Raw genomic sequence first — 19,525 nt, 5'->3', positions numbered from 1 at the left:
TTTGTGTGACTAAGTGCAATATGATCTCTGTCCATTCACACTGAAAACCTATTGAAAAAATCCAGACACTATCCGGAAATGAAATGCATGTAAATGTCAAGAGTGACATTGGTCAACGATTATGAAAACAAATATATATTTTTATGTGCGTTTCACAATAAGACCAGGAATTTTGATTTGTGATACAGACACTAATATATTGGTGATAATGTAGATTTAAGCCATATCTCTACTGAACTTTTAATGTTTTGATGCCTGATTTTGATGCATTTTATTTAAATATATATATATATAAAAATAAAAATAAAAACATTTAAACCATCATTGATTATTACAATCAAATATATAGGTTATCGACCATAAAATAAACATCATCTCTCAGTATCAGCCAGACTGTTGTCTACATCATCAATCTATAGTTTTGATTTGTTTCTCAGGCTAAATCATCAACATTAGAGTTCAGGTGAGGTATTGCAGCAGAGGAAATGAATGGAAAGACGTTACAGAAGGTTCTTTATTAGAGTAATGTACAGTCAGTGTGTGGACGCATTACTGTAACTGATCTCATTTACCTCTTCTAGAGCTTTGTGTGGGCAAGATACCGAATCTCGATTAAACAAGGCTCGTTTTGTTCTCTCTTGCCATATCGAGCAATGCACTTTTCAGTGCTGACTAAGAAAAAAAAAACACTCAAGGACATTTTTCAAAAAGTGCTTCCTTTAGTCTAGTTGCCCCAGCAGCAGTTTCCTTCCTCTGTGACAATTCTTCTTTCAATGGCCATACTCTTTTTTTGTTTTAAATAGGCAGAGGCATTTTCATGTATCTAAATTAAGATATCTGAGATTAATTATTTTAGCCTAGTAGTTTTTTTTTTCTTTTTAGTTGTTTCTGCTGTGGATATGTGGCCTTATAAGAATAATAAAGGGTTTGAGCACAATTTTTTCACACCAGGGTCCAGTTACATAAACTTAGCCATTATGTTAAGACTGTGTCTAAAGATCTAGTATGACCCACAAGCAGTTAGTCAAGTTAGTCTTACTTTTCAGTATCAAGTTAGGCCTATGTACGTTTTTATGTAACTGACTTAAAAAAAAATGTTGTTATAAACAGTCTTAAACAAAAAAAATTGATAGCTAACTTGTAACACTAGTCTTAGCGGTTTATGCAACTGGCCCCAGCATGTAGGACCAAATATTAGCATATATATATGTGTGTGTGTGTATATATATATTTGAGTTATCACTATTTAAACATGTTTGTCTAAAGTTTTATGTTTTTAGAGGAATTTTTTTTGCAGTAGAAAATCTAAGTGGAAAGAGGTCAATTATAAAATCTTTGTCATGAAATCTGACTAATTTAACAGCTGACAAATTAGGTTTATTAATTTAACAAAATTAATAAACCTAAAGTAAACACATCTGATTCAGTGCTAATTTTTTTTGATGCTCAGATCCTAGAAATCATTTGATGTTGTTACATTGATTGTCATGGGTTACATAGACTGTAGTTTCTAGAAAAAGGTGCTTTTCCTTTTTCACTTGTTGAACACCAGCCTTCCTAGCAGCCTAAAGAGCTTATGGGGTCAAGACATTGCACCATAGATCGCACAGCTGTCACCAAATGACACGGAGGACTTCAAAAGCTGATCTTGAACTTCACGCTTGTCCTGTTTCTGTTTGTGTGCTGATGTGGCCTTGCCTGTGAGAACGTATGGCGGAGCACCTGTTGTATCCATCAGGGCCCTATTTGTTCCTACCCCAGAACCAGACACGGGTGTTAACAAGCAGTGGTCAACTAGTGTTATATAAGCAAACGTTCCTAACGTGTCTGAGTTTGTTTATGGGTCTGCAAGTCACCTGCCCTCAATTTCTCTCAGATGCCCAAGTACTTGACTTAAAATATATGCTAAATTATACTTCTTTTCACTGATGGCACATACAGGCATTATTGTATAAAGAGGCTGAGTAGGTAAGATAATACAGTTAATATCCTCCTAATGTTTGCTTCCTTTTCTTCTCTTTCCAGTTCACACATTTCTTCCATCAGCATTCTTCCAGGATCTGCCGAGTAAGTGTCTTCTACTATTTTTTTTAAACCGCCATCTCAACTATATATATTCTTATCTTGAATCATATGATTTGCTTTGAGTCTTGTTTGCTATTATGAAACCTTGACATAAACCACATACAAAGCCTTTCTTTGACCAATAGGTCCATTTTCATTGTCTATTTGAAGTTAATTTAACTGACATTAATTTGGTCTGTATGCAATTATCCTCTGGTCTAAATCAGATTTGTTCATTCAAAGTGCCACAGTATGCACTAAACAGACCTTTTAGATGGACAGAAGGCAAAATAAAGCTGAACAGATGTGATTGTTCTTAAAAGCAGATAACTAAGGGATGCTGTCTTGCCGACAAAGAGACCGATTTGCTTTGCGACTTTGCAATTCAGAAAAAAGAATTCTGCAATTATATTCTGCCAAATTGCTGCCCATTGCTGAGATTCCACTAATTGTATTCATATTGAAATGAAACCCACAATCACATTAAGAACAATTAATAAATTACTTCTAGCTTCTATTTTCCTACTGGTGAATGGCTTTTCAACTGAAGCCTTGACTACCAGCAGCAAATTTTGGCAACGGGCAACGGGAAGAATAGTATCCCATTTCTAAATGCTCTCGGAGCAGAACATGCATTAAAGTATCTGTAACTGAACAGCTTCAGGCAAAGCTAGCGTATCTGGTCCTGAAATTCTGCAGCATTAGCTAAACAGAGCCCTCCTCATCACTTCAACAACACCATCGTATAATGATTTGCTGTTGGAAATATGAAGCACGCAGAGGCGGCGTGACCCAACGTGCCTTTTGGCCCAGATGGGCACGTGGAGGTTAGTTAGGAAGGCGTGCTTGGGGGTCGATCGTTCCACACAAAACATGTGAATTCAACATAGCCAGTTCCCCAGTACAGGACACAGGAGCTGTGTCGACATTAGAGACTTGGCTGTTATAATGCTGAAAGTCTTAGTAAGCTCAAAACATGTCTATTTTCAGACACAAGAATCTGTGGTGCTCAGGATAGAGGGCTATTTGTTAGAAAGATGAGCTTGCAGCGAAAACTTCTTGGATGACCTTGTTTAATAGGTCAAACAATGATTAATAGGGGTACTGCGTGTTTCGGCCTCAATGGGAAACCATTTTGAATACTTGTGTCAGACGCCTTGAATGTGTTTATTTGCAGTATAATCCAGAGGACCATCCGTGCTGCAGTGGAACAGCACTTGTTGGACCTACAGACTTCTATTGACAAGGAGCTCGGCAGCTATGAGAGTCAGGTGTTGGACTCCCAACCCATTCAAGAGTGAGTTTGACAATAAACACAGTACATACGGACACTGCCCCTGGCATTTATTTGTTTCTAGCTGAACTTAGCAGGGGTTTGGAGAGAAGTTTGAATTTGAATGTTTGGTTTGGAATGTTGTTTGATGTGTTGATGTGAATCTGTATCTTTTTCCTCCACAGAAACATCCCTACTCAGAAGACACCAGGGCCTGAGAACCATGAAGATGTGCAGTCTGAATCTGAGGCAGAGACTCTCCCAGAGGTTACAGAGGAGAGCCTGCCATCAGAGAATAGTGAGGTAAGCAATTAGAGGGTTAAACTTTCTTAGTTATGTTGTAAAAAAAATACATAAAAATCCAAATAAAAAACAAAGCCAGAGGAAAAAAACAGTAGATCTCAACCAGGGGGTCTTGGCAAAACTTACAAAAGGGAGCTTTAGATGACTTAAAATGTTTTAGAATAAGACAAAAATCACAATTCACACAGTCTTGAAAAACCTGAATATATGAGATAGCCCTATTTTAAATGTGTGTTTTGTAGATTTCAGGTTAGATAATAAAATCTTACCAAGCCATGGGCATTTTTATAACTAATATATACATTTTTACTAGTTATGTTACACTGAAATATATTATTGGATCAAAATTGTTAGTCTTTTTTTTTTTTTTACCAATCGTTATGCTTAGTCCTTATCCATTAAAGGTGGGGTATGTAATTCTCTTTTTTGGCCATTTTAACAAACGACTGGAAAAGTCATGTTAAGTCAATAAATAATGAAAACAAACAGATGCGCATTCTGTCGTTTCGACCTCCGTGATCTTCGTGGAGCATGTGATTAAAATTGAACCAAATCACACAGAATACTTGTAGCACAGACAATAAATAATTCTATAAAAGCCTTTAAGTGTCTACTTTTAGCTTATTTGATGCTAAATGCATTATATAAGCCACTTTGGAATTGAAGTCACAGCACATTTTAGATGATAAAAAAATCTAGATTTATAGTCTAGAAAACACGGTAGCATATGGCAGTTTATTTTAGGGACCCCTTGCCAATTGGTCACGGACCCCACTTTAAGAAAGGCTGCCCTACAGAACATTCAGCTCTAAAACCCTTCTGTGATTAATTATTTTAATTGTATTTTAATTTTCATTTCACTTATTTATTTATTTTCATTTACAGAAGCTAAGCCCATAGATTAAAATTGGTTTTCAAATCAAAACTGGGATTTGGAGGTCTTTGATTATTGTTGTGGACAATGCGGTCCTTGTATTCAAAAAGGTTGAGAACCACTGTCTTAGACTATTTCTTTAGTCTACATCTGGCCTTGAATATGATTAGTCTTTCTGCTATCAGCAAGGTTTGTAATACACGGCAGAGCTGCTCCTCAGGAGAGTGAGAAACAAGGGCCTTCTTGTCAGATAAGCAAACCATCAACTGTTCTCAGCAGGCATAAGCAATCTTCCCTCATTTAACACTGCGCCAGAGCGAATGAAACATTTCAGATAAAACACTTTCCTCAAGTAGCTAATTAAGTAACAAGATGCGGATGGTTCAGAAGAAGCGTCACCATAGCTAACGCTAAAGGTTTGTGTCCCTTGACGCTCTTTAGCTGCTCAACCAAGAGGTGTAATATATGACGAATTTGTCTGGGATCCTGGCTCACTGATGACTCTGATTAACAGTCTCTTAGGGAGGCTTCTCTTCCATCCACTCGTGCCTAAAGTTCTTGTGGCCTGGCCACAGGTTAGGAACATATGAACTGGATCACCTTCTTTTAATAGCCAACCCTGAGGAATGACAGCGCCTCCTGGTCAACACAAACACACCCTCCCACAGAGAGCCACCCCATTCCTCAGTCTTATCAGCTGCCGACCTTGAGATGCAATCATCAATAAACACGCACAAGGCCTAGATATGTTTGAGTGTTCAGATGGCTTCGAGAACATTTGGCTTTGTGCGATATCTCCAGCATAATGCCAAGACATATTATCTTTTTCATTTCTAAACTTGTTGGTACAGTCAGTGGTAATTAATGACCCTCCTTTTCCCCGCAGGAATCTCAAGGTTCTCAGCTCAGCAGCCCTGTCACGGAAGAAAGTTCTGGGATGGACCTTGACACAGAGACTCTCATAGATGCTGAGAATCTCACCATAGAAAGGTTAGATCGGAGGTGTTACGTTGTGGTCACAATTACTGTTGTTCTGCTCATTTTTAAGGGCGAAATTCAGTCGTTTCACTGGAAATTCACGTGAATTCAGGAGTTTTGCGTGAGGGCAAAATACTTCCCCATGCAGATTTTGCTGCAATTTTACTAATCTGACCACACTTTGAGACCTGAAGCATACTTTACAAGTACATGAACCCAAATGCTCTAGCTATGTTCAATATCGTGTTGTTGCCTTCAAAAAATATTCCATTAGGGGTGTTATAGCGAGCATTCCCGTAAACTCATCTTTTTTAGTCATTTTTCTCTTTCAGGTTAGTTGCTGTCATGGTGAAATAACGGTTTAATAGCACACATTAGTCAATCTGACATGTTTAAAGCTAGCTGCCTGAATAATATTTTTAGTGGCATGGGCATTTGAATGGCACAGACATTTTGCCTCCTTGAACTCAGGCACACAAGAGAATGTACATCGAGTACGAACAATGAGGCCGCACATGTGAAAGCGCTGGCCAGGCATTGCGTTTATGTACTCACTCACGTGGAGTGTATTTCTGGACTTCAGCTGCCATGCAGAAACTATTTTTCTAATGAAAAAGTTTCTGCAAGCTAAAATGTTTTTCTTGGAGCAAGCTTCCAAGAATAACGTTTTACAAGAAAACAATCAAAATTCTTCTGTTCTTTTAGTGGAAAATAATAATAGAAATGTGTAGCTATAAATAGCTTGTAAATTTCAAATTGTGTTCTTGTAAAACTTTTGTAAGCCGGTTACATCTTACATCTGATAAGCTAGTGTCCTAGTTTCCTTAGTCTGCATAATTAGCCTTTATAATATGTGTGGGTGTGACTAGTAAAGTTTGGATACACTTTAAAGTAGCACAGTTTGTCATTCAGCCTGAATTCTCTTTGCATGTTTTACGCCCTTATTAATAGAATAAATATGACTTCTTTTTTTGCCCCTAGCTAGACATTTTAAGAGCTTGCATAGTATAGCTCTATATTTGACATGCGTGAAGGCAACAGATCACACATTTGTCATCACCTCACTCAGGAGTTCATAGTCATTTGTTTCCATCTTCACACAGACTGGAGAACTACCCGGACTACGAGCAGATGGACCAGGCTGATGTTATCACCTGTGTGAGTATATTTGGATACCACTAGGCTTCTGTCTGTTTTTCTACGCTGTGAGACTGAAGCATCTAACTAAACCTATCCAATGACACACAGGAGCCTGGCGACTGTGACCTGAATGCTAATACTGAATCCACAGAGCCAGTCAGCGGCCTTCAGTCTTTGACCAGTAGCGTTTTCTCGGACAGCGAACAAGAAGGTAACTTTCTATTATGTCTCTATAAAAGATTACAAGTCACACTCTATATTAAATGCTAATGTTTCCTGTGGGAACAAATGCTGCAAAATAGCCTTGTGCAGAAAACGGTCCTTATTAAACAGGACACGTGCTTTTATGCATCCGTTTATCCGACCAGTGGAAAATGGGGAGGATTTAGGAAACCTGTTTGAAATCAGTAATTATTTTTTAAAAAATTGTTTTACATTTGTACAAATTGTGGCGTACAAACTTCACATTTAAGCTCATATATAAGACTGATAGGATGTGCTAGTGAATGTATACAGTGGCTGAATGTTGACAGTGCCCTTGACTCTGAAATTTTAGAGAATTTAATAGATCACAGAGCTATAAATAGGGAATGTAAACCATTATTATTCATAAATCACCAACACGCACTGTTCTATTTTCTCATGTATGTGTAGATCATAAATATGAAGTTTGTGGAGTGAATGAATGGCAGTTATGACTCAGCCATAGTTCCACAGCATTACGTGTGAGTGTGTGTATGTATGTCTCTGTGTGTGAGGCTCATAGCTCACCGCACTCTTCTGTGCTATCTCTCTTTCCGCCCATGCCTGGTCAGAATCATGCCCCATCAATTTCCCACCCATTGACTTCACATGTATGCACCTGCAGAGAGAAGGGAGCGGTAAGTAGCATCTCCACAGCTCGCCCATCGCCCGCTGCTCCTCTCAGTCACACTCCTTTCACACTTGTTTCGAACCAGAGTTTGAGTCCACCCTCATGCCCCTTTACCCCACAGCTCTCTTCTCACACTGCATTATTTTGACCTCAAACCACAGTACACTTTCAACATCAATCACGAGTTCCACTGTTGATACCTATCAGGCGCTAAAATTAAGTGTTTTTAGCTTCCCAATTTTACTACTAAAACGTGTGCACCCAGAACACTTGTGGATGCAGTTGTTGCTCTCCAAAAGTGATTTCTTTCAAGGCAAGTAGCATTTAGCAGGCCCCGATTGTATATGTTGACCTTTTATTGTACAAAAGTAATTTACTTCAGCAAAATGAGGCGGTTTTGACTAGACCCTTTCACACCAAGGATGATAACTAGAGTTTTAATTGTTCTAATTCTGAGAATAGGGAAGTCCACACTACAACAATAATGATGAAGACACATGAATGATATCATTGGAATTACTTTCAGAACAATTTTTTTTCCATTGCAGATGAACGATAAAACATTGACAGCCAATCAGAATCTATCCTACTTTAAAGAGCTTGAGCGTTCAAAGCAGCATATGACATAACTCTTATTTTAAACAGAACATTGTCATTCGTTGGTTTGGATGTTATCATTATCTCTATAGGTAAGGTATCGTTCTTGGTGTGAACAGGCCTTAACTGTCCAATAACTTGAATTCACTGTACCCCAGATCCCCATTTTCTAACAGACTCTAGCTATCACACCTACCAAGTTCACAAAGACCAAGACTGGGGACCCCCCCCCTCCACACACACACACACACACACACCCCTGCCGACTCTGACTAACCATTCGGTTCATCACACTTACCCAGTTGGACCTGCTAACTCACACTATTTACCATCTGCCATCAGCAAATGCATCAGCTTTCTCCTATCAACCACCATGTCAGACATCTATGCAGTGTAAATTTGATCAGCTTTCAAGTTTCCATAGCAGGCCCAGGTCCAGTACATGCAATGTGACTTCTGCTCTGATCATGTTTCCTTGGATTAAGCACGATAAACAACGACTGCTGTCATTGCTGATGTAGCAGCAATTAAGCTCTTTACATTTTTTGGCTACAAAATGTGTGTGTGTGAATGTTTGCCTGAGTGGATGACATTAAACTGTGCACTATTACCCAGAACAGTTACCTGCCAAATAACACTGTGTTGTCCTGCTCGCTCACTATGTATCAGAGCAGCTCACCCATTTTAGACCTTGGGTTAATATCACAAAGCAACCTAGGACTGTTTGTGAACTTCTAAGTCTGTTTTGAAATGTATTTAATGGAAAAACAAACATTGTGATGATGTTGGTTGCATGACAGCGTATGTGTCTGTGTCTTTGGCAGACCCTGTGCCAGTGTTCATGCCATGGCAAGAGGAGGCCGAGTCAGGGGAGGCCCAACTGTCCCCGCTGGCGGGCCGCATGATTCCCCTTCCTCTAGAAGAGGATGCTCAGCCACTACTGGCCCGGCGGTTCCTGGATTTTGGCCACAGTCAGCGGTTCTTGCAGCAGGACCACGATGCCACCTCCTCCACCAAAACTCTGTCCTGTGGGCGGTGAGCAGAGTAACCATAATCACTTATGAATACTTGGATACACTGACAATCAAACTCATGCTTATGTCATGTCTCACAGGCCTCGCCGTGCCTCCCTCAATTCCAAAGACAGTCTGAAAGGAGACACTGTATCCCATCAGCTCACCAAGAAACTCCAGACCCTCAAGAAGAAAATTAAGCACTTTGAGGAACAGTTCGAAAAAGAGAGAAACTACAAGGTTAGAAAGACTTAGTCATACACAAGCAACACCCTAAATAACCTCCCAGAACACCCTAGCAACCATATAGCAACACTCCAACAATTGTTTAAAACACCTTAGCGACCATATAGCAAAACCCTTAACTTGCTCCCACAGTGCTTGCTCTTGACATGTACCACACAAATGGCAAAAGCACATGCATTGTCATGCATGAATAATTTCAGAGATTATCGATTAAATTGATAATTCTGTTTGTCATTTGCAGCCCTCTCACGCTGATAAGGCAGCTGATCCAAAGGTGCTGAAGTGGATGACTGATCTTACCAAAATCCGCAAGCAGCTCAAAGGTAAGAGTGGCTGTGTGAGCAGGGGAGCGATTTGGCTGTGGAGTGTGTGATTGTCAGTGTCATACCGTTATTGGGCAGTCTTGGTCCGGGCCTGCTCCCCTGTCCCCTGTAGGGCAGAGGGGAGAAGTGTGGAGTTGCACTGCATGTCTGTAGAGGCTCTGGGGCTCTCTCTCATGGGACCACCCTCATACTCTACCAGAGACCCCTCCGCTCACTGTGTTTGGCCCCCCACACTTCCCATCATCCATTTCCATTTGATGCCCCCCATCAGAGGTGCACTGTCGTATAAAGTCTCTCTTTCTCTTTAACTAAATCCACTCGGATGGCCCGCATCGGCAGGACGACAGCACCTCTTCCCAAAAGGTTCCCTGAGGCACCAGGCCGTGCTTCAGTCATACAGATGCCACTCGTCCTCTTCCTCCGTCCCGAACACACCCCATTTTACACTGTCACGCCCCCTCAATGCCTCTAGACAGGCGCCCCACTTCTGTAAGTACATATAAGCAGCAGTAAGTAGACTTCAACACTTGAGTTTGACACTCTCTGCTCTCCTCTCTCTCTGACTGTCTCTCTGACCGCGGTCTCGCAGATGCATTCCCCGTACGGGGCGCTCTCAGCCACGTGTCTCAGCTTTTTTAATCATCTACAGTGTATGTTTATGAGGGTTATCATTTGATAGGTGCTGAGGTTCAAGGGCTCACAGGATATTCTCAATCACCGAGCTCACTGTGCTTCCTGAAAATGAAAAATGGCCGTCTGATATTGTACTTGGTGAGGTTGTCAGAGCACTACTAGTGGACTTTTTCTCAGATCTTGGTGATGCCGAGTAGGGTTGATCAATGACCTTGTTTTTCTTTCAGTTAGGGTGGCCAACTCCACCTAAATGTCCGCAGCGACCAGCAAACCTTCTGGTCTCCTAAATCTGTCTTTCTCTCTGTGTCGCCTTCTGTTACCCAGATGCCAAACACAAGGCTGAGAGTGAGCTGACTCCACAGACGCGTCCACGCAGTAACACTCTGCCCAAGAGCTTTGGATCCACACTGGATCAGTCGGCTCACGAGGGCCCTGTGGAGAGTGAGGCACAGGAACACCGGCCCACCCGAGAAGAGTCACTGGAGCTCATTCAGCGCTGCATCCAAACCAAAAGAGACGAGGACGGCTGGCCGGAGGACGTCAGAGTGAGTTCCAGCTTCTTCAACTTTAATTAGCAGCTTTGATTAATTTAGAACTCATCAAATCAAAAGGTATATAGGTATATTTGTAACATTTAATGGCTGGAATACACTACATGACTTTTGCGCAATATATTATCCCTGATTTAAGGCCCAAAGGTAATTCTCTTATTCTTTATTGTTATAAAAATACACCAAGCCGCATGAAAACACAAACAGAACATAATTATATTTAGTTCCATTTATTTTTCATTTTTTGTGCAACGTGGGCAGATCTAATGCAATGCCACAATAAACACTTTTTATTCATTTTCAGATTTCACTTTAACCGCAACAGTCGTAATCGATTTTGTTCCATTGTGAGGGGACATTTTTTTGCCTGCATATTTTTAATTTTGGGGCATTTTTTTTCCCCAAGCCCCCGTTAATTTCCTATCCTGCTTGAACTATGATTCCATCCAGTTGGAGAATATCAAACATGTTTGATATTTTCTGTTGACTTTAGAACACATTGTTTTCATTTTTCATGCGTCTCCTGGCAAGGCGTCTGGTAGTGTTCCAATCGTTTAGTGTATTGATACCCAGTTTTTTTTTCTTTAACCATTTACAAAGTGCATGATGCCTAGCGTTTTAAAATCTGTTATAAATATTTTTAAATATTAAAAGTTATGTAGTTTATCCAGCCTTAATGTCTAATTTTAGAATTCTGCTTTAATTCTGCTCTCACAGAAAATGACCAAGGAGCAGCTTGCTAGTGAGAAAACTTTACTGCAGAAGAACCTTCTGTACTATGAGGGACTTCATGGGCGCCCAGTAGGTGTCTTACACACACACACACACACACACACACACTGCGCATGCAGAAAAATTGTCCTCATGTTCAAAATGCTCTGACAAAAGTCTTCCCTGCAGGTGACCCGAGAAGAGCGATTGATTGTAAAGCCCTTGTATGACAGATATCGTCTGGTCAAGCAGATGCTCACCCGTGTCAGCATCACCCCCATCATAGTAAGACACTATGTTCCTCTTTCTCACCACACCCACATTAACCTTTTGGGACTTTATATACATAACATATAATTAGTGTTTGCAATCTGAAACCAAGTCTGGAGTTTCTATATATTCTGTATATTCTATGAATTATACTGAAAGTGGCTGAAATCTGAAAGGATAGCGAAATTAAAGCTGATACTGCTTTGTTGTGCTGAAACAGGAACTAGTGTTGTTTTCGGATTGTATGACATTCATGCGTGTTTGACACCGAGAAAGCAGAATAACCAGGTTCTTCTCTCTCACACAGGCTTCTCCCTCCAGCAAACGGCGCAATCAAATGTTACAGCCCATTATTGAGGGCGAAACTGCTCACTTCTGTGGTGAGATCGAAGAAGAAGAGGAGGAGGAGGGCAGGGGCCAGCAGGAAAATGTAGAGATGCAGAGCGAGAGCTCAGAAATCATCATGGACACAGTAGCCCAGCCCAGCTCCCAGCAGCCCTCTCAGGAGAACGTCCTCAACTCTGGGAAGATCAATCTCGATCTCCGTCTGTCCAGTTCCAACGCCTCCTCAATGTGAGTGTTGACCAGAAAATCTAATTTGAGTTGTACTTCCTCACTTGAAAGCTCCTTGAAAAGTATGGAGGTCAAAAGGAAATGCTGTTTCATCTGAATTGTCCTCAGTCTGGAATATCCCAGCAGTACTCTGGTTTAAAGTGTTACCTACATTGGCAGAATTAGTGAGAACTTGATTTCTACACCTTGTTTATGTGCATGCGCATGTACGCACATAGTCCCTCAGTTAATCAGGTAGGAGCAACCAATCGGCTCATGCTCTCGTCATATGAGATCTATTAAAAGAGCTTGGCAGATGCCTGGAAATCTGCAGGAGTCAGTGGCCTGAAATCCTCGAGCTGGATCATGCCGTAATCTGGTATGAAGTAAAACAACTCCTCAGGCAGCCAGATCTAATCTAGTATACTGTATTGGGTGCCGCTGAGATCCATGTCACCTTGTTACTAGGGGTGTGCCGGTTTCAGAATTGGTGATGACGGTTATGATGTGAGTCAAATGTGACGGTTCGTAACATAACCGTCGGGTTTTTTTTTTAAATCCTTAAAAAAAAAAAAGCAATGAACATGCTTTGTTTTAAATAAATCACACACACTAAACAAATCCTTTTAAAAACGTAGGCTGCTTAAATTATATAAGAGCTGCATAAAAATGAATGAGTAGGCCTAAATTACAAATGATAAAATCTACATACCTTTATCAAAGAAAAAAAAAGTCGAACAACGATTGTTGTGATAATACCTTAATTAAACTAACTAAATACAGGAAACAAAAAAAGTGCAATGACATTTTAAATTCCTAATCTTTTTCGACTTCAAAGTTCCGTGACAGGAACACCAACATGTTCACTTTACTCGGTTTTAGTGACGATCTGACAGGGGTAGCTATGTTACCCGCAGTGCTAAAAACTCGCTCTGATGCTGTGCTTGTAGCACAAATACACATGTATTTACGTGCCAATTTTGCTAAGAGCGGATAGCGTGTGTCTCCCCACCATGCTAGTGGATTAGCCGTAGAGTCAATTGGTTCTTCTTGGAGATAGCGGGTTAACTCCGTGTCAGCGCGCGCTCTGATCGGTAAAGGGGCAGATATTTCAGACCTCCGTTTATTAGGGAGATCTCCAAGATTTCTCAAAGCCGCACCCGTCTAGAAGGGATGTAGCAAAGATATTTAATGCTAATGCATGAGGCATAGGCATAGTTTCATTCATTTACGATGAGATGCGCTCTAGTTCACAACGCAATGCAAGTGAACGCGGCGCGCCGGCGCCTCAATGTCACGGTTATTATATTGTCTGCTATATTATTAAATACATGCAATTGGTTGATGAAACATTTATTAAAATTAAGGTACAATTTGTACAAAACGAAATTCGCTTTAAGGAAAGGCTTACAAAGCAAAACTTATATGAAGTGGTAAAAATCATTTCTGACGATTTACAAAACAAAACTTCATTAAGTGGTAAAAACCATGTCTCCCGATGTATTGCGCATATTATGATCCTATCTAAAAAAAAAAAATTTTTTTTTTTTTTTTTATGTTTGTAAAAAATATTTTAATAACACGGTTTTGGCGGTTATAGAGTTCTAATGACGGTGTTTAACTATAACCGTCGGTCTCACGGTTATATACTAACCGTCACACCCCTACTTGTTACTAACTTTTACCAACCTGAGTTGACCTCAGCTGTGCACTTGTCATGCTGTTCAAAGGTTGTTTCCTGCTCAGGAGTGTTTTGAGTACACAGTTTCCTGTTGCTATAGAATCAGGAGAGTTCTAGTTCCATATATAGAAATCCAGCAACTTAACACCACTTGTATCCCACAGGCCGGAGCTCCTGGAACAGCTGTGGAAGGCCAGAGCAGAAAAGAAGAAACTGAGGAGGACCATCAGAGAGTTTGAAGATGATTTCTACCAACAGAATGGCAGGTAGGCCTCCGACGTTCATTTCATCTGAATGTTCATTTCATGTTCTCAAGAGCAAACTTACCTAGACGGGTGTGATATACTGACTGAATTGGTAAACCAGTGGAAATGTGTGATGTTTTCAAGCAGGGAACATGAAGTATTTGTCCTAAGGCACATTATTGTCCAGCCTGCTGAGCATCAGCCTCTTATTGTTCACTCTATTGTACTCTCCTACTAGCACCTGTTAAAACAATTTTAAGATGTGGTCAAATTGAGTTAATTATTATAGAAATGATGCCCAAAGATGAACAGTTTTTAGGTGTTGGAACTTTTAGGTTCTGTACTTTACGTGTGTGTGTGTGTGTGTGTGTGTGTGTGTATATATATTTATATGCTAGGCTGTCAATGTTAAAGCGTTAACGCATGCGAGTAATTTAAAATCCTAACCAATTAAAATAATTGAACGAAAATAACGCAGGCTTATTACATCAGAGATGAATAATACAGACTGAACAGAACGTCAAATCCCACCGCCGTATGGCCGGATGATGCGCAAACGTGAGGTAATACATGACTGAAATAACAGTCTCTTTTTAAAAACGAGATCTCGTTGGAGAAATAGCCAAAACTACGCATCAACACAAAGAATACCAGACAGGGAAACTAACTCAAACTGAGGGCTTATATACACCGCGCAAACTAAAGAGCTAACAAGATCATTAATGAGAACACAGGTGAATGGGATGATTGCGCAAACAAAATTGGGACAGGAAAAAAAGAACCAAAACGCATACATGTAACAGTCTGCCCCCTCCTGAAAAGACACGTCCTCACGCCGTAAATAGTCCAACTGAGGAGGGAGGGACAAAACCAAGTCCTACGAGCCAGGACGAAGCTCTGGGGCGGAGTTGAGCCAAGTTGGAAACTGGGCAGACAACTCCCTGGGGACGACTGATGGAGGAGGCGCTGTTAGAGATGGAGACCCAGGTGGAGCTGACAAGCCAAAGAGCCCACGTGATGGGGATCCGAGGTGGAACCAGGAAACTTGAAGACTGAGGACGAAGGCAAAGCCGGGGGAAAGACGGAGCCGAAGGTGCAGGCAGGACGATGTCTGACCAAGGCGGAGCCGGTGGGACGGGGGATGATGGTTGCTGGTGGAGCCGAGGGAGGAAGGAGCCAATTCCGAGGCGTGAGGCAGAGCCAGGGAATCCCTCCTACTGGGCGGAGCTGCTGTGGTCCTCACCAGGCCGATGGTAAAGAGAGAATCCTTGTTCACCAGCACCCACTCCACGAACGCGGCGAAGGCTTCCTTAGGACCGTCCGCTGGAATGCGTGCCTTAGTGGGAAGTGCGTTTGGCACGCTAGATGTAGAAAGTCCCACGTGTGTTCTTCCAGCGGACCGTCCCTGCTCCAGGCTGAGCAGCTGAACAGCTGGCAGGCCCATAGAAGGGGTAAAAACAAAGAAGAAAGGAAGAAAAACGGCGATATAATAAACTGTTTAGGTCCAGTATTCTGTCACGTGTAGTAATGAGTCGGAGAAATAACAGTGTCTTTTTAATGAAAAAGGAGAGCACGTAGGACGAATAGTCAAAACTACATATTAACAAACAATACCAGACAGGGAAACGAACTCAAACTGAGGGCTTAAATACACAGGGCAAACTAAAGAGCTAACAAGATCATTAATGAGAACACGGGTGAACGAGAAGATTAATCAAACAAACTGAGAACTGGCAGGACCAGAACGCATGCATGTAACAGTCGCGGTGATGTACAGGAGTTGTACAGTAAGCATGCGTGAGTCTGTTATATTGATGCGTAAACAATCCGTGCATGTGCTCTTTCTTGACATTGTATACATCCACAGATACATTTCAATACATCCATGTTGTTTCCACACACATTTAGGATAAGGGTTTTATTTGTCGTGTATGTTGCTGTTTAGTATTTCTGAATGGATCTGTGTACTGTAGTAGGGATATGCAGTCAGGTCAAGGCAGTTGTTTTAGCTTTTTGGCATCTCCATGTGGTTTGGTATCAAATCTTGACCTGTCTAAAATGTAAACAAGTTGCACTGTACACACACTATAGACTGAATTCTGAAAAGGTGTTTTTTTTTTGTTTTGGTGCTTTGGTGTGCATACATTGAATTGTATGGACTCCTTATATCATTTGGTTATTTGTTGTTCCTTTGGAGTCTCCAACTGTCCTTTTTTGGAAAGACACCTACAGTTACTTTGAATGAAATCTTGCTGAAAATATGGTTTTGTGAGAATCACTCTTCAATCTGATGTTCATTTTGCTGAATATAGCAAATGATGACAAAATTAACATGTTAAACAAGATAAATGGCGTATGCTTATTTGATCATATTTATAAGATTAATCAAGATTGGGAAAAAAAATCACTTTCAACCAAGATTTTGAAGACGCTGATTAAACACAATTTTGCTTATATTGTTTGCCCCGAAACAAATCACAGTGGCATTGGAAAACAGAAAGGAATTTAAAGGAACACTCCGACTTTTTGGGACTTTAGCCTATTCACCTTATCCCCCAGAGTTAGATAAGTCCATAAATACCTTTTTCATCTCCGTGCGTGCTATAAGTCTGTTTGACGCACCCACCGCTAGCCTAGCTTAGCACAAAGACTGGATGTAAATGGTTGCAGCTAGCATACTAATCCAAATAAGTGACAAAATAACGCAAACATTTTCCTATTTACATGTTGTGATTTGTATAGTCACAGAGTGTACAAAAAACAAAGTCACATGAGACACAGACATATTTTAACTGTATAAATACTGGGAACTATATTCCCTCATTTCCCTGAAGGCGAAGCACTGCTACTTGGGCGGAGTGATAACCGCAGCACCTGAGACGCGCTCTGAACGAACTCTCTGCTCCTCACCACGGCGCGTCTCAGGTGCTGCGGTTATCACTCCGCCCAAGTAGCAGTGCTTCGCCTTCAGAGAATATAGTTCCCAGTATTTATACAGTTAAAATATGTCTTTGTCTCATGTGACTTTGTTTTTTGTACACTCTGTGACTATACAAATCACAATATGTAAATAGGAAAATGTTTGTGTTATTTTGTCACTTATTTGGATTAGTATGCTAGCTGCAACCATTTACATCCAGTCTTTGTGCTAAGCTAGGCTAGCGGTGGGTGCGTCAAACAGACTTATAGCACGCACGGAGATGAAAAAGGTATGTATGGACTTATCTAACTCTGGGGGATAAGGTGAATAGGCTAAAGTCCCCAAAAGTCGGAGTGTTCCTTTAAAATGTTTTGTTAAGTGTTTTTGTTTTATGTTGAACAAAAGCATCATGTCAGCTTTGCTCTCAACCCAAATGTTTTTTTTTTTCCCGCCACAGGAATGTTCAGAAGGAAGATCGCATGCCTATGATGGACGAATACAAGGAGTACAAGCGCATTAAAGCCAAACTGCGGCTTCTGGAGGTCCTCATCAGTAAGCAGGATTCATCCAAGTCCATCTAAAGCGCCCAGTTCCAGGAGCCAATCAGATCAGGCCGGGCCAACCAACGGCCCAACCAACTTGACATCTTGACTGTAGTCCATCAACTTCCACTGTCGTTCCTCGTCACTCAGCCACTGAAGAAGATGAAACCCTTGTACTTTGTCATCTAAAAAAGTTACATACTGGAAGAATGAAATTCTTTCCCTCCCCTGAGTTTGATATTCAGACTTCTGTTTTTCTTTTACATTGACTGAGCTTTCTCATACTGAGAATCCACAAAGGACTGAGTGACGGCATCAGTATGTGTATGTGGACATCAAGCACTGAACTCTTCCTCAGACCACAGAGATGGTCGTCATATTTCAAACACCCACATCATACTCCTCCTCTCCCTAATTCATAGGGGTCTTTATGCTATTTGAGGGTTTGATTTGGGTTCTGTGTATGTATACTTGTACATATCTATACTATATTGTATCTAGGCATAAATATTTCAGTGTTTTTCTTGATTTAAGACTTATCGGCACAGTGAATTATCAAATAAGGTTTTTCGCCCCCCTCGCCTTTTGGTTACAAATCAGAGGACTCCTGTATCAAGCTGGTGCTCTTGTTTTTTTTCTTTTTCGTAATGACACGGATCACTCGATCAGACTGACAAAAGCAACTCCAGCTGAATTGTCACACACTCTTCCTGATTCATATGTAAATGACACATCTGTATGTCTGCTCTATTACTACGTTCACAACTGTAATATACATTTGACTTACGGCTGCTGCAATGAAAGCGAATATATGCCAAACGGACAAACGTTTTTTCAATGTTGGATCACAGTGGTACATGGTAGATCATTTCTGACACTATAGATAGTATGAATAGATGGAGTTTGTTTTTTTATATATGTTAATGTGTCCTTATCGGTTTTTCTCACCTCCTAGACTCATGGTTTGCCAGTGTGTACACGTTCAACTAAGCATCTTGTCACGACCAGTAATGCTGCAAGTTAGAAGAACCTCTTCAAACATAACTACATAACTTCAGACTATGTACTGGAAGTTGCAGTGTCACGTGACTCCAGATGTGGCTTTCTTCCACATGTTGGGAGTCTTCAGCATCACTCTTCAGCATATCATCTGATCTGTCATGGTCACTTTATGGCTGCCAGCTTAAATCCTGCTGGCATTGAGCTGAACTGATAGGGAACTGCACAACAACTGCGTAATAAAGTCTTATCGAAGAGATAAGAAAGGAGGGATACGGGATTCACACGGGGTCGCTGGGATGGAGAGTGTTGCATGGTTTGAGGGGGTCAGATGGGTGGTTTGTTGTCGAGGTGAAATATTTATCAAGTGTATGATAGTTATGAATGTGAGCTTTCAAAGAGAAGATGTGATCGTGACAGAAGGAGGTGATGGAGATTATTTGCACAGCATTCTGGGAATGCAGACTGTTTTTTTTTTCCTGTTTTTTTTCAAACACTACTTGCACGTGAAGGCTGGGAGTGCAGGCTCTTATTTGACGTGTTCTGGCCCATCTATCACTCACTGTGTGGTGTTGTCCTTTTTTATGACCATTATTTTGTACTCTCGTTTTTTTATCGTCTCGCTTCCTGCAGTTCATCTAAACAGTGTGGTTCCTCTGTATTAGTGAAGCACCTACTTTGTCCTGTTTTGTAAAAGCTTGTCAGTAGTAGGTTTGCATGGCAAAAATTTGTATTT

The 19,525-nt window shown here is 40.9% G+C and overlaps 1 protein-coding gene across 8 annotated transcripts in view; it reads left to right on the top strand.

Annotated features, from left to right (window-relative positions):
- Positions 1-19,277, top strand: part of fam13b (family with sequence similarity 13 member B) — a 47,572-nt gene extending 28,295 nt beyond the window's left edge. For 2 of the 8 annotated variants that reach the window (XM_079631713.1, XM_079631712.1), the window contains 17 exons: positions 2,026-2,067; positions 3,242-3,361; positions 3,523-3,640; positions 5,401-5,504; positions 6,596-6,650; positions 6,741-6,843; positions 7,448-7,513; positions 8,928-9,138; positions 9,218-9,356; positions 9,604-9,685; positions 10,025-10,174; positions 10,643-10,863; positions 11,587-11,670; positions 11,770-11,865; positions 12,158-12,423; positions 14,248-14,349; positions 17,706-19,277. In XM_079631713.1, the coding sequence (XP_079487839.1) occupies positions 2,026-2,067; positions 3,242-3,361; positions 3,523-3,640; positions 5,401-5,504; positions 6,596-6,650; positions 6,741-6,843; positions 7,448-7,513; positions 8,928-9,138; positions 9,218-9,356; positions 9,604-9,685; positions 10,025-10,174; positions 10,643-10,863; positions 11,587-11,670; positions 11,770-11,865; positions 12,158-12,423; positions 14,248-14,349; positions 17,706-17,829 (2,083 nt within the window). In that variant the 3' untranslated portion in view covers positions 17,830-19,277. The remainder of the gene's footprint in view (positions 1-2,025; positions 2,068-3,241; positions 3,362-3,522; positions 3,641-5,400; positions 5,505-6,595; positions 6,651-6,740; positions 6,844-7,447; positions 7,514-8,927; positions 9,139-9,217; positions 9,357-9,603; positions 9,686-10,024; positions 10,175-10,642; positions 10,864-11,586; positions 11,671-11,769; positions 11,866-12,157; positions 12,424-14,247; positions 14,350-17,705) is intronic. The other 6 variants (XM_079631715.1, XM_079631714.1, XM_079631717.1 and 3 more) reach the window with 3 other exon arrangements.
- The last annotated feature ends 248 nt before the right edge of the window (positions 19,278-19,525 follow it).

The sequence above is a fragment of the Phoxinus phoxinus genome (assembly GCF_949152265.1).
Source record: "Phoxinus phoxinus genome assembly, chromosome: 12".
NCBI classification, from domain to species: Eukaryota; Metazoa; Chordata; class Actinopteri; order Cypriniformes; family Leuciscidae; genus Phoxinus; species Phoxinus phoxinus.
The sequence above is the reverse complement of the archived record's forward strand: the minus strand, read 5'-3'. Positions and strand labels throughout refer to the sequence as shown.